The following is a 13,201-nucleotide window of genomic DNA, read 5'->3' as shown; positions in this document are numbered from 1 at the left end:
GGTACGGCCTAGACGAAGATGTCCGGGTTTTTTTTTTGGGGGGGGGGGGGGGTTTAAATTGTTACTCTCGGGGATCGCTTACTCCAGAGGGTCGGCAGGTTTGGGTTTTACTAGCAGCAGGTTTGGGTTTTACTGGCAGCAGTCATATTTATTGCATATTTATTGCTACTTTAACGGGGGTGGGTTTGCCATTTTCGGAGAAAGGGAGTCGTTAGCTTGGCAATTTTACAGTGTTGTCGCTGTCGGACTTTTCTTTAGTTTCATATTAACCAGTGCATTTCATTTTAATGCCGGTACAACTGCATTGCCCGAAAGATAGGGGGTTACCGTTAGTTTCTCAGAAAACTGAGGTGTTGCGACGGTGGGATAGTGGAAACGAAAGAGTTGGTTTCATCAACCGAGTTGATACGGTAATATGCCCACCGTAAAGAGATTCCAGAGATGATGTTTCGAGCGTTAGCCCTTCGTCTGAGTGAGTCACAGATGGATTGGCTCTGACGCAAATTACCTTATCAACTATACATTTCCCGAGCCCGATTTATGAACAAGTAATATAACCATGTACTAACCTGCACATCTGAGATGGATGATTCACTTCCCACGTCACCAGCTGAGCTTGTAGTGACGTCATCTTTGATGTGTTTATCCTTTGCAGCGAATGAACTGGTTACTAATTCACTCAGTTTCCCTTCAGTTCGAAGCCTTTCATACTCGCGCATCCTGCTCAGGGCCTGTGGAGGAAGTCATTTATAACTCGGTTGTGATGTTACCACAATTAAGCGAGCGTTTACGATGCTTCGATGAGCATCTTTTAGTTTACTCAGATGCGTTCCTAAAGAGTGCGGTTTCTGAATCTTGATGTCATTAATCCCTGAAAGGTATTACACTCTTATTGAGTGAGTGATAAGCAGAGTTGTTTGTTACAGTTTATGCTTTTTATAATTAGACAGTGTTGTTTAGTCTGAGTTTAGTGTAGTTTTATCACACGGCTCTTAGGAAGATAATCTGATGTAATTATACGACTTGTGTATAAGTAAAGGATGATGATGATGTTGATGACATAAATATAACTTTGAAATTTAACGTCCTTAGTGTAGGACCGAAACACACACGAGCGTTTGTTTTAAAAAACAAACAAACGAAATAAAAAATAGACGAATAAAAAAAAAAAAAAGAAGAAAGAAAGATAAAGCACCCACTTCACTGACACGCCATATTTACAATAATAGAGTCCTTTACTTCATTAATAATCAATGAAGAGAAAGCAATGGAAATCATTGTTGTGAAAGGGCTTTAAAGAAATGTGATCCTAATTATCAGAAAATTTCGTGGACTTTTGCCTTGAATTTTGCCAAGAGTTATTAATAAAATAAATAAATAAAAGCTGACATTGATTTTAACTAGTCATTTAACGTACAATAACACACAAGACAGCAAACGTGGACAATCACGGAGAAATCGTGATTACGTGATCATTATTGATTGATGCTTAATCTTGCTAATAATGGGTAACCTTGAAAACCAAACTAGCATAACAGGATAGAAAGGCTCGATACAATGTTTGCGTTCTTGCAGTTTTCGAGTAAAGACTCCACACTACAAAATCAAACCTACCTTGTCTAGGTGAATAACAGTATCCCCCAGTCCTTCGGAGGCAAATGGTGCCTCCCCTGTGTGGCTTGATGTAGGGGTGGAGAGGGTGCTGCCAGATTCTACATTTTCTGCGTAGTCATAGATTCCTTCTGTCACAGTTTCGGGTATCGCAACTGCACCTTCCCTCGTCTGTTACACAAAGGTAGAAATAATTAAAAGATGATGACTTTCATTGAATTTTGCACCCACTCGCAACTACATCAATTCGCTGGTCTCAGCACTAGAAAGACATACTAAACAAGTTCAGGCAGATTTAAGTTTGTACTTCCTTTACGTCCACGCTAACTGCTTATATGTACTTTGGAATCAGTCTTACAGTTGACGACCAAGTGCCATTCCTTTCGCAAATCTTCCAATGAATCCAAGAGTTTTCGAAGAACAAATTTCTTACTTTACTTTGCTGTCACAATAAAAGACTGGCGAGATACAATTGCCATTTTTTTTCCAGCTAATCTTCCAATGAATCCAAGATATTTCTAAGAACGACTAATTTCCCTCACTGTGCTGTCATATGGTAACTGCAAATGATCAAACAACTCCCCCCTTGTTTTTTTTTTTTAGCAAGTCCAAGAGTTTTCCGAGAACAAATATTTTCCTGCACTGTGCTGTCATCGTAAGAACACACGATTAACAGCTGTTTCTCTTTTTTTTGGCAAATCTTCTAATGAGTCCAAGAGATTTCCAAGAACACTTTCCTTTACTTTCATGTCATGATAGAGAAAATATACGATAGCACGTGGAAACGGTACTGGGGGAAAAGCTCCAGTGTGACATGATAAACTGCCCACCTCTGACTCGTCATCTTCAAATGTCTCCACCGTTTCACTTGGAGTTAATTCTGAATTCGAACCCAACCACTCCTGGAATCGCTAAGGCAAAGGAAATAAACAAATCAATTAACGTTCTCCTCCATAACACTTAATTTCGCCAGATTTTCCAGTGCTAGGAAACATCAGAACAAAATTCAAAGACGTTCAAAGATTTCTAAGAGTGGAATGAACACTCAGACTGAAAAACGCAATAAACAAACAAACAAAATCGTCGTAGGGATGGAATTCATGGAAACTTTTTTTACACAAAATCACAAAATGATTAATTACAGGTTTCACAACAAGGAATTTCCAATACAATACTCAATTTGAAAATCAGTCTTTTTCAATTTTGCTTACTGCCTGCTGTAGAGCTCCCCCTTCTGTTCCTACTGAATCTTCAGTTAAAAATCTTGTCACCAGGTCTTGCAAGGCGTATAAAGCACGCTGCCTCAAGTAGTCTGAAGTCAACAGCTGCAGTTCTCTGAACAACTCGAGCTGCGAAAAAGAGCCACATGTGCATAAAGTGACTGTTCAAACCATTCACTTATTTTAAGAAAAGAAGCATTTGCTAGACGTTTCAACGGACCTTTTTGGCAAACTGGCGGCCATCTTGAATTGCAATGCATTGTGGGGCGTCCAGCGTATGGCGTAAGGCGCATTTTTCTCGCTGAGACAGTTCGAAAAAGTGGACTCTTAGTTTTTTTCTGAATTTGAAAAAATACTTCGTTCTGTTTTGCGGGCAAAACGGACTTTACACTGCAGCTGCTCTCAAGCACTTCCTCTCATCCCGTTATATCTTACGATTTACGTTCGCTATGTTAAAAGGGTACAGTTTCGTTGTTGTAATTACTTGTTTTCAGAAAGTTGATTCTATAGGGAAAAAATTAAAAAATGAGCTTTTTTGCCTGTTTCTTTAAATATTGGAAGCAGGCGAAGTTTCTTTCTGTTTCGCCTTGCTACTCACAGAAAAAAAAATGCGATGCCAGAAAATAATCTGAAATCAAGGAAATAATTACACAATACCAATAACAGTTTCCTACCAGAAAATGAGGCCGGGACTCGTTCAAAGAAATGAGGGTTGCAACCTCCGAATATATCGAGTCTCTAAGTGCTTCAAAAAGTGAAAATTCACTTCCGGCTTCTGAGGCCCTGTAAATGTAGGAAAAGGGAATTATTAGCGACGCTAACGAAAAGCAAGCAAAGTTCGGACTAAGGGTTGGAAAATGGATTTTAGCTTGAAAAAGGTCCGTGTTATTAGAAAGAGCTTTTAAAAGCACGAAAACGATTTCTCTTATGAAAGGCCAATGCTTTTAAGTGCAACTCCAACTTTCGCTAAATGTAAACTCCTAATTGTCCTGATTACTTCTGCGAAAAGATATCGTTCGAAGCAATTTTCTTTGAATTTTTATGGCCCGCGAAAGTTTCAAATATTCGCGGTTCTTTGGTTCACTGAAAATTTCACGGGCCATAAAAATTCAAGGAGAAATGCTACGAACAAAATTTTTCGCACAAGTGATCAAGGCAACGAGGAGTTTTCATTAAGCGAAAGAAAAAAGGGGTTTAGTTGCACTGTAACATGAATTTCCGAGTCAAGGAAAAACGTGGGCATCGATTAGAAACATCAGATTGTAATCTCTACACATTTCACAATTACAAAACGAACACCTACCTGTCGGCGTCTTGCCAAGAGCTAGAAAAAACCAACAAGTACAAGAATTAATTTATTTCAGCAATATCAATGACAAAAGAAGTTAATTTCAGTTATCGGATTAAAAAAGAAACTCAGTCCTCAAAGAGTTTTGTGCAGACTTATTGAAGCAATTTTCTACAAAACAAACTATTAAGAGCGGACTAGTGTCAAAGGCCAGACCAAAATAACATGATCCCCCCCCCCCCCCCCCACAAAAAAAAACAAACAAACAAACAAACAAACAAACCAAACCTTCAGTCCCCAGAAACAAGCATTTTCATTGCCTCCCAGACTTCTAATTGCCGACTGGGTCATCCTCGACAAACGTTCTCATTACTTGAGGTCTCTGCTTTGCCATTCACCCATTTTCCCAGAAATAACAAAGCAAAAAGAGACTCACCCTCTAGCCACATCCTGAGCGTCTCCTGGTACACTGGAGGCTCTTGAAGATGTCTCTACTGATTCAGCAACAAACTTGTGTGCTAAGTTAAACCCTGCACTCTTCTGAGTTGATTTGTCCTTTTGCGCAAGGTTTGCTACTGCAGAGGCCCTCAGGGGCGTGTTGAATGTCCGACCAATCACATCTGTGCCGCTCTCCGTTTTTGAGGCTACTGCACTTGTAGTTGTTAGTTCTGGAAAACAATGGTTTTACATATAATAGGCGCGGATATTTTGCGAGTTGCGCGAGTCCCGAAGGGGCGAGGAAAAATACGAGCAATGAGCAAAATGTTATATGAAAAACCATCGAATAAGAGATCCATCATTCCACTACAAAAGGTTTTTGTTATTTTAACTTCTCTTTTCTGGTAAGAGTGTTGAAATACAACCGGCATTATCTGTCCAACAGTATCGGCGCGTGCGAATGACGTAAACTGACGGCAAACAACACAGAAAGCCAGTGAAATGTCTTTGTCCGTATTCCCTCTGTTGTAAACCGGTCAAACCGGGACACTACAGTGTATTACGGTCTCATATTTTGTGCGTTCTCTTGACCTTATGTGGTGAAATGACATAATAGTGGAATAACAATTTATTTTATAGACTGCAACCCTAGCCTGATGGATCAAACTAAGATAGAAGTTATTCAACCTGGAAGAAAACTATATAACAAACTGCATCTGCCATCATCCTCTACTGAGCTAAGTAGCTGGGTTATGAATCTGAGTAGAAAGACTGCAACACCTACCTCTGTAGGAGTTGGGGTCGTATTTCCGTTCCTGTCGAACATTACCAGGAGACAAACCCACTTCCCGAACAACTTTTACTGAGTTCGCCATTCCTGAGGAGGTGGGGGGAGGGGCAGGCTCAACAGGGTGCCCACGTTGAGCAGTTGCCCTTGGACTTGGGACACCTGTGTCGGGGTTTACACTGAAGGATTCCTGTGTTGGAGTTACTCTGCTCTCAGATGCTTGAGCGTTCTCTCTTGGTTCATTTGCTGGTGATGCTTCGTATGATGGATGCCAAGCAGTTCTGAACACAGGTGCAGACGAAGGTGGTTGAAAACCAAACGTGAAAGGAGCCTGGCTTGTTTGTGGCGCTGAGAATGGAGGATGAGCAGAGCTACTGGGTGGCAGATTCATAAACAATGGAGAAGCATTGTTAGTTATGTTAGGAGATGCAGTTTGAGGCCGGTTTGGTGAGGCATTAGTTTGATTGACTGCAGGAGAAGGGCTATATGAGAACAGTTGATGGAACTGCTGCTGCAGGACGGCCATGTCGTGATGTTGCTGCTGAAGCTGTGAATAGCACTGATTGAGGCTTTGCAGTATCTGATACTGCTGCTGCATGTAGCGCTGTTGATCAAAGAAGCTTTGGAGTCCTTGGTAGGCTTCCTGCTGCCGCTGCTGATACTGCTCAAACGGGTTGCCACCTACAATGAACATGGGCAATAAAAAAAAGAGCAAAAAGCATTTTACGCTGATACTGTAATGAAAATATTCACGTGAACAAAACTCACGTACTCTTCCTCTACCTTTTGCATATGCGGGTAACTTCTTGACTGGTATTCGCATGAGCGCTGTTCGCTTTTAAAAGAAATGCAAACAGACCTGTGCTGAGTAATTTTTGTTCTAGTCTCTTTAACTTGGTTGTTGGAAGGGTGGAGTGTATGTGCCATTGTAATATGCACTGTGACACGGAGCGAACGTATGTGCAATCTGAAACTTGGGCCGTAACTATGGCAATGTAAGCCATCGGTTTAGCCTGATGGGTAATGGGTTCCAGCAATCCAGCAATGCTTAATCACTACATCATCACAACCTCACAATGTAAATCACTTAGTTAGCTTTAACACCATATATCATCAGAATGTTAACAGCACAGGGCAGTGTGAAAAAGGAACGCACAAAATGAAAAACCTTGACTTTAACCTTGAATCCCCTCAAACAACTGGAAACAAGGATGACATTTTTATTGCCTACTATACTCGATAAACTCAGCGCACTATTAGTATTAGTGTTATTGCATTCGACATAGATAAAACGCACTCCTAATACAGATTGGAGTCGAGATTGTATGGAACAACGTTGATTGAATGAATGGATCTTGGGACGCGTATCTGGCACCTCCCGCAGATTTTGCAGGGGCAGATGACATCATCACCAGCTTGGCAAAGAAGAGAGAGCCTGGGATCGAGATCCCTAATCTTTTATTATTAGAAGTTAATTTATACCATTAGCACTACTTTAGTTTTTTAAGTTGTAACACTACCCCACAAGGCACAAGCTATTGCTTTAAAATCCATCGTGTATAAAAGTATGGCTTACCAAGACCAGGCATGGTGCCAGGGATGTTAGGAAACCCACTTGGAGAAGGACCACTGGGAACATTTCTGCCAATCACAGTGGAGACTAACATCTGTTGGTCCCTCAGAAGTCCATTACACAGGGTGGTGAGGCTAGACACTTCCTGGTGCAGACGCTCGCAATGCTGCTCCCACGCTTGACGCTCCAGGCTAAACTGTTCCTGTTCACGTTCCTTGATGAGCTGCTCAGCAGGAGTGAAGTTCTGTGAAGAAGTAAACAATGCAACGGAATTTCTTATGAACAAATCCAGCTGATTCAAATTAAATGGTCTCTTGTTCTGGAGTTCAGGAGAACAATAGCATCACTCTTACTTATCTCCAAATAATACATTAGAACGGTAATTATTATTGACAAAAAAGAGAATGAAGATGTGTAATGTAACGGAGAAACGTCAAAAAATAGTTTAACTAATGCTTAGTCCATACGAAGATGGTTAAATGTTTGCTTTTGTGAGAGAGACTTAACAAAAAGAAAAAGAGAACGAAAGAAAAACTAATTTACATTATTTTATGTAACATAAACACACATACATGTACGTAGATACAGGACAAAACTGTCACAAGGATGATAAGAGGAAACTAATAATTACACTGGAGTTCTTTATCTATGCAATGAAAACCCACCAGTGTCTGTAGAAATGTTCTATTTGAAAAGATCTGTTAGTTGACAAGAGATGACCACATCTGTTCAATGCGCCTCGACCCAGTATTAAAACACCAAAAGGACTTTCTAGCCAAAACTGGCCACGCTGAAATAACAGGGCTTAGCACTCCTGTTGTTTACACCATGCATATTTATACAAAAGCAAGGAAAGATATAAACAACTATGGAAATGCAAGCAAAGTTTTTGAACATTACAAGTAAAATACTCTGCGAATTTTATGCCCTGTTATTTTTAGTGTTTAACTAGGAACTGACTGATCTCTCGGTTCATAAAAAGCAACATACATCTACCTCTTGTCTGATTCTTCCTCTAGTATTTCTGTCAAAGTAAAATGTTCTGGGCCAGTCTTCAAATGTTAGTCCCCTTTCTCTATCCCTTTTTCTGGCTCCGCCTGTAAAAAGAGCAGAAAAAAATTAAACACAGGCTGTCATACACCACAGTGACAACTTTAATTCTACTTTACAGACACCCATTTAATACTGATACACAGTTATCAGAGCTGTAATCAAGGGCCGTAACCCATAGCACCTGTTACGGCTGAATACCCTTGAAAGGTATATCCATTTGCAGTCGCTGCCCCCAAATTCTGGAACTCTCTTCCGCTTAGCCTCCACGAGTTTGACAACCTTCGTGAGTTTAAGCGCCATTTGGAGTAAATTTTTTTTGTAGACAATTCACGATAATTTAAAGTTCTTCTTGTATAATTATAGTAAATTTTAACTAGTTTCACTTTAGCGCTGATTTCCACTTGTTACTTTACTATATTTACAGTAAGTTTTAACCTCATCTATTATTTTTGTGTGTATATGTTACTATTTATCATACTTGTAGTGTGCAATAGATTATATTTTACATGTTTTTTGCGCACAATAAATAATAAATTATTGTGAATTTGTTACGGGTGATCTTGACTATTGTAGATTCATTTTACTCACAAAGCAACAAGAGTGTTATGGCTGTGAAGCTTTGTAATGTGGCCAAAACCTTTTTAATGACACAGTTATTACAAACAATCTTTATACCTACTCATGCATTCTCCCTTCAATGGAGACTCAGACACCTGGTTAATACAGACACTTTTTCTGGTCAGTGGAGTATATATGCTTGCCTCTAAACATTCAATTAACCAGTTTTCCCAAATCAGTGACATGTTAATGAGAAGCAGTCACTACAAAAACAGCAAGTCCTGGCTGGGATCACAACCCAAACTTGCTAGTTATTATATTACCTGGCGAAGTTGTACCATCAAGCTTGCGTTTCTTGCCACTGCTAGGTTGCGAGGCACTGTCTACACTCCCTCTGAAGGCAGACATTCGGGGCACTCGTTGCCTGCTTCTGAACACTGCCTGAGCTCCACCAGTAAAAGCTTCTGGCTCTAGACGCTCTTCCTCCTCCTCTTCAGCTTGTACTATTCCATCAGGATAATCATCTTCTACCTCTACTGCAATCTGCACAGACATAAAAGAAGTAATTTAAAACTTTCAATATTTGCACAGTTTTCAGCATTTCTATAAAAGCCAAGGACAAAATTCATTTTTCAACCATTTGTACTTGCTGTGAGTCTGCGTAAATAAAGAGGCCAGTAATATAAAAGAATTGGATACTTCAGCTATGGGAATTACTTAACTAGATTGGGCAATTACTGTTGCAAAGCTTCGCTGAAATTGCATAGCATCTAACTTTACAGCTAGTCGTTCCTCCTACAAGGGTTCCTGTTTAAAGGTTAAAACAACTCGCTCAAAGTGCTTTTCAGGGAATCTGACTGGATCCAAGGACTTTTCACAACAACTTGTAAAATTTAAGATTGAAAGTAATAAGGCTTTGTTATTTAAAGTTTTAGTAGCCTTTAAGTATCCTAACTTTTGGGTAGTGACTACCATTGCTCTTGTTAAGCTAACACAATTATGTACTGTATATATAAAAATATAACTTAAGAAAGCAAACAAATGTGAGAACAAAGGCACAACTTTTACTAATGGGATGTACTTACAAGGAGCTATTTTTTTTGCACGGAAAAAAATCAATGCTTGAAAATGATGCCACAGAACATGTACGTTCTCACTTAACTTTACTCTTAATGGGCCCTTTGCAGCTAACATTCACATGGTACAAAATCCACCATGCTGGAGAGTAAGCCATGCACTGAGACTTCCAAAACAAAGAAAATTCAAGTTTGACTGGATAAAGTCGCTTTGTTTTGGATTCCCCAGTGTGCAAATTGATCTTCATCATGGCAGATCCTGTACCATGTGACCATTAGCTGCAAAGAGCCTTTTGTACAGTGCTGTATATCTGCAATGTCTAATAATTATTAGATTAGAGTCTTTCTGAACTGTCTCTGTACCTCTGCTCCATGATTCTCCTCATCCGACTCATCAGCTGACACTGCTGAATCATTCTGTGTACTGCTGGGCTGAGTGGAGCCTCCCCAAGTAGCTGTTGTGATGTCAGCACTCATCATACTCACGCCAAACCCTTCATCTAAGTCCCCACTTCTCCCACTCCTGATTGAGTAGGTACCTCCCTCTGACAAATCATCCAGACCAGCCTTCTTTCTTTTCTCTAAAAACTTTTGTTTTCGTTTCTTCAACTTCTCTTCATGCAGCTCTCTTTGGCGTCTCAGTTCCGACCACACCAATGCGCTGGGACGAGCTGAAATAACAACCATGATGATTTCAGTTCACATAGAAATCCATTCATTGTGAATACCAATTTTATTTCTGTTACAAATGAACTAGTACAAAATTAATAATAAGCACCTCTTGGAGGTTCACTGGAGTCCACAGATCTTGCAGCTCTTAGATCAGTCCCATAAAATGGTGTTTGAGTTGAGATTTCTCTGTTGACAGGAGGAGCGATGACTGGTCGCTTTGACCCATTGGGTCTCCCCACTGTGAAAGTATCATTCCTGAATAATGATCCTGCTGATTCTGGCTTTTGAGGCTGTGCTTGTGCGGTCTAAAACCAAAAAGAAAATCACTGAGCTTTTGTTCGGGCAGTTGAAATAATGAGGTGGTCGTGTTAACAAGGTAGTCACAAGTTGGGTTTCAAAAATGTACAGGAGGACAGGGGGTGCGATCGCAAGAACTACAGGGGTACTACTTAGAGGAATAGAAGACAAGAACAAAGATTAAAAATTGCAGTTGTGGGAAAGCAGAGATAAAGAGAAATCATAGAAAAACAGGTGGCCACTTTTTCCAACAGGAAACAAGAGTGGAGTGAAGATACCATTAATAAAGGGGTGGGAACCAGGAATAACTGTAGAGGAAGCAGGAAGTTCAGAAACACTTTCCCCCTCCCCCTCCCCCACAAAAAAATACAAACAAAAGAAAAACGACAACCACAACGAACATGATTACCAACAACTCTGAGTATTTGTATCCTAAAAGTTTCAGAAAAGTATGCCTAAAATGTGACATCTTGTTTCAAAATTTGGTTCATGGCGAAAAGATACTGTTAAGCTGTGACAGTTTTTCACTAGTAAAACCTGAAAGTTGACTGAGTTTGATCTTTTTCAACTAACCTGTGTTGCCACTGTATTACGAGGTTCAGGAAGTTGACTAATTCTTGCAAGTTCCTGTTGTACCTCCAGCAATCTTTGCCGCTCTTGTTGCAGCTCCTCAAGCTCTGCAGTCTGCTTGCGTAGGTATCTTTGGTAAACTGCTTCTTGGTCACTCCCTGGTGGGAAAAAGCATTGTGTTTCACCCCAAAAGAAATGCTGTAATCATGGTCACCTAATGTCTGACACCAGGCTGGTGTGTCTGATGTTTCACAGACCTAGCCTCTTGATGTTTGAACTTTAGGCTCCAAACAAGTCCACTGAAAAAAACTAATTTTGCCCTTAGCATTAATCTTCACTTGCCTTGGAAAAGTGCCGACTCACCTTTGAGTGCAAGAGCTGCAAGACCATTAAAGAGAAAAGAAAGAGTTGTGGACGAACAAATCAATGACCACAAACATGCATGTTCATGAGATAGAATAACATTAGTTCACCTAAAAACCAACCCTCAAGATCCAGCATTCTGTTCCTGTTCAAAGCAGCTGTATCACCACCTGCTTCCTCATCTTCGGTAGCCGTCGTAACTTCCTCATCTTCATTTTGAACATCACCTCCTTCATTGTCATCTGAGGTCTCAGACCTGTTGCTTTCATTTCTTTCCTCCTCATCCTCCTCTTCCTCATCACTTTCATTGTCATCATCACCATCATCACCATGGTCATCAAAGTCTTCATCATCAAAGCTCAGCTCAGCCAACTCGGCTGGTAGAGCTACAGATGAGTCTGGAAACTGAGAAACAGAAAAACAGAATAAATCCCAAAGCATTACTTGTTATTTTCTGAACACAATGCACTTACGCAATTTTGTTGAATTCAATTCACTAAATTGTGTCATCTAGCCTGGGTTTGCATTGGAACGAGATTGCAGCACTCTCTAAGGACTGCATTATTTGGCATAAAAGTGTGAACGCCCTTTAGGTAGGAGAATCAAAGAGAGAGAGAAAAATGTGCTTGAGATGATTTAGAGGTAACTGATCACAAAGTGGGAACTAGATATACACTGGTGCAATGCTTAACTAAATGATACGCAAGTGGAAAATTCTTGATATGTAGAATTATATATAGTCTGTCTAATTGTTAAAACCATCAAGATGACATGGTGCTAAGCCAAGAAACCTCTTTATGCCAGTGACTTCTAAACGTCATGCAATAACTTCAATCTTTACCATCCTGATACACATCTCTACTATTACAACACTGTGTGGATGAACTACATGCATGTAAGCCTTTAGAAAGTTCCCGGTGCATTTCACAGACCAAATGGCAACACCTAAAAACACCATCTTCTTGAGAGTAATTATCTCTCCTTGCTAGCACTGGGTTAATCAAGGCACTGGGTTAATCAAGGGTTGAAATATTGTTATAATGAATAAGACATCAAAAAATCTACTGAAGAGTGGAGGGATGTATGCATTTAACATTGTGCTACCATACGCCCTCTGATAGTGTATACAAAAGTGTGTGTAGGCGTCAGTGCTGTCATGAAGCTTTGGAAAAGCAAGCTCCACAGTACAATGTAAGCAGCTGGTCAGAAACAAAAGAAAGTCTGTTAATCGTGTTGCCTCTTGGTCACTTTCAAGCTCTAAGCAGCTGGCTATCTTAACTATATTTGCTTGCCATAAAAGTGGGTTGCCAGATGCTAATGACTGCACTGTACATTGTACCCTCCTTCTATACCAGACGAGGTAACACTGCCCACAGCCTTGCTGACAGGAATACAAGTACTAGTCCCATTTTGCTACAAATCTCCACAGGATATATACTACGTTGATATTGGTGAACTATTTCAATTCGGAAGAGTTAAAAGTTTCACCATGAAACTTGCATACCTGTTGTATCTTCTTCACAAGCTCCTGTAGTTGTTTCAGTTTCTGTTTTGCAGAATTCAGTTTCCTAGAAAAACCAAACAATTCAAACTATTAGTACAAATTTTACAGCAAATCAATAAACCGTACTTTGATTTAACTTTTATATGTATCCAGCCAACAAATGAGACCACAAACCACAGGAACTAGAAACA

At 40.0% G+C, this 13,201-nt stretch overlaps 1 protein-coding gene and 1 long non-coding RNA gene across 5 annotated transcripts in view; one reads left to right on the top strand and one right to left on the bottom strand.

Annotated features, from left to right (window-relative positions):
• LOC146471519 (uncharacterized) overlaps positions 1-13,201 on the top strand; it is a 104,778-nt gene that overhangs the window by 8,797 nt on the left and 82,780 nt on the right. The window lies entirely within an intron of this gene.
• LOC146471523 (uncharacterized) overlaps positions 1-13,201 on the bottom strand; it is a 47,261-nt gene that overhangs the window by 12,511 nt on the left and 21,549 nt on the right. For 3 of the 4 annotated variants that reach the window (XM_085119988.1, XM_085119990.1, XM_085119989.1), the window contains exons 21-36: positions 13,011-13,074; positions 11,617-11,911; positions 11,147-11,301; positions 10,383-10,581; positions 9,968-10,275; positions 8,852-9,071; positions 7,914-8,014; positions 6,921-7,161; positions 5,342-6,025; positions 4,556-4,787; positions 4,135-4,155; positions 3,506-3,614; positions 2,823-2,960; positions 2,442-2,522; positions 1,615-1,782; positions 570-731 (exon numbers count right to left, since the gene is read on the bottom strand). In XM_085119988.1, the coding sequence (XP_084976114.1) occupies positions 570-731; positions 1,615-1,782; positions 2,442-2,522; positions 2,823-2,960; positions 3,506-3,614; positions 4,135-4,155; positions 4,556-4,787; positions 5,342-6,025; positions 6,921-7,161; positions 7,914-8,014; positions 8,852-9,071; positions 9,968-10,275; positions 10,383-10,581; positions 11,147-11,301; positions 11,617-11,911; positions 13,011-13,074 (3,178 nt within the window). The remainder of the gene's footprint in view (positions 1-569; positions 732-1,614; positions 1,783-2,441; positions 2,523-2,822; positions 2,961-3,505; positions 3,615-4,134; positions 4,156-4,555; positions 4,788-5,341; positions 6,026-6,920; positions 7,162-7,913; positions 8,015-8,851; positions 9,072-9,967; positions 10,276-10,382; positions 10,582-11,146; positions 11,302-11,616; positions 11,912-13,010; positions 13,075-13,201) is intronic. The other variant, XM_085119991.1, reaches the window with a different exon arrangement.

The sequence above is a fragment of the Pavona decussata genome, unplaced genomic scaffold (assembly GCF_977016875.1).
Source record: "Pavona decussata unplaced genomic scaffold, jaPavDecu1.1 SCAFFOLD_102, whole genome shotgun sequence".
Taxonomy (NCBI): domain Eukaryota; kingdom Metazoa; phylum Cnidaria; class Anthozoa; order Scleractinia; family Agariciidae; genus Pavona; species Pavona decussata.
This window is presented reverse-complemented; position numbering and strand designations above follow the sequence as displayed.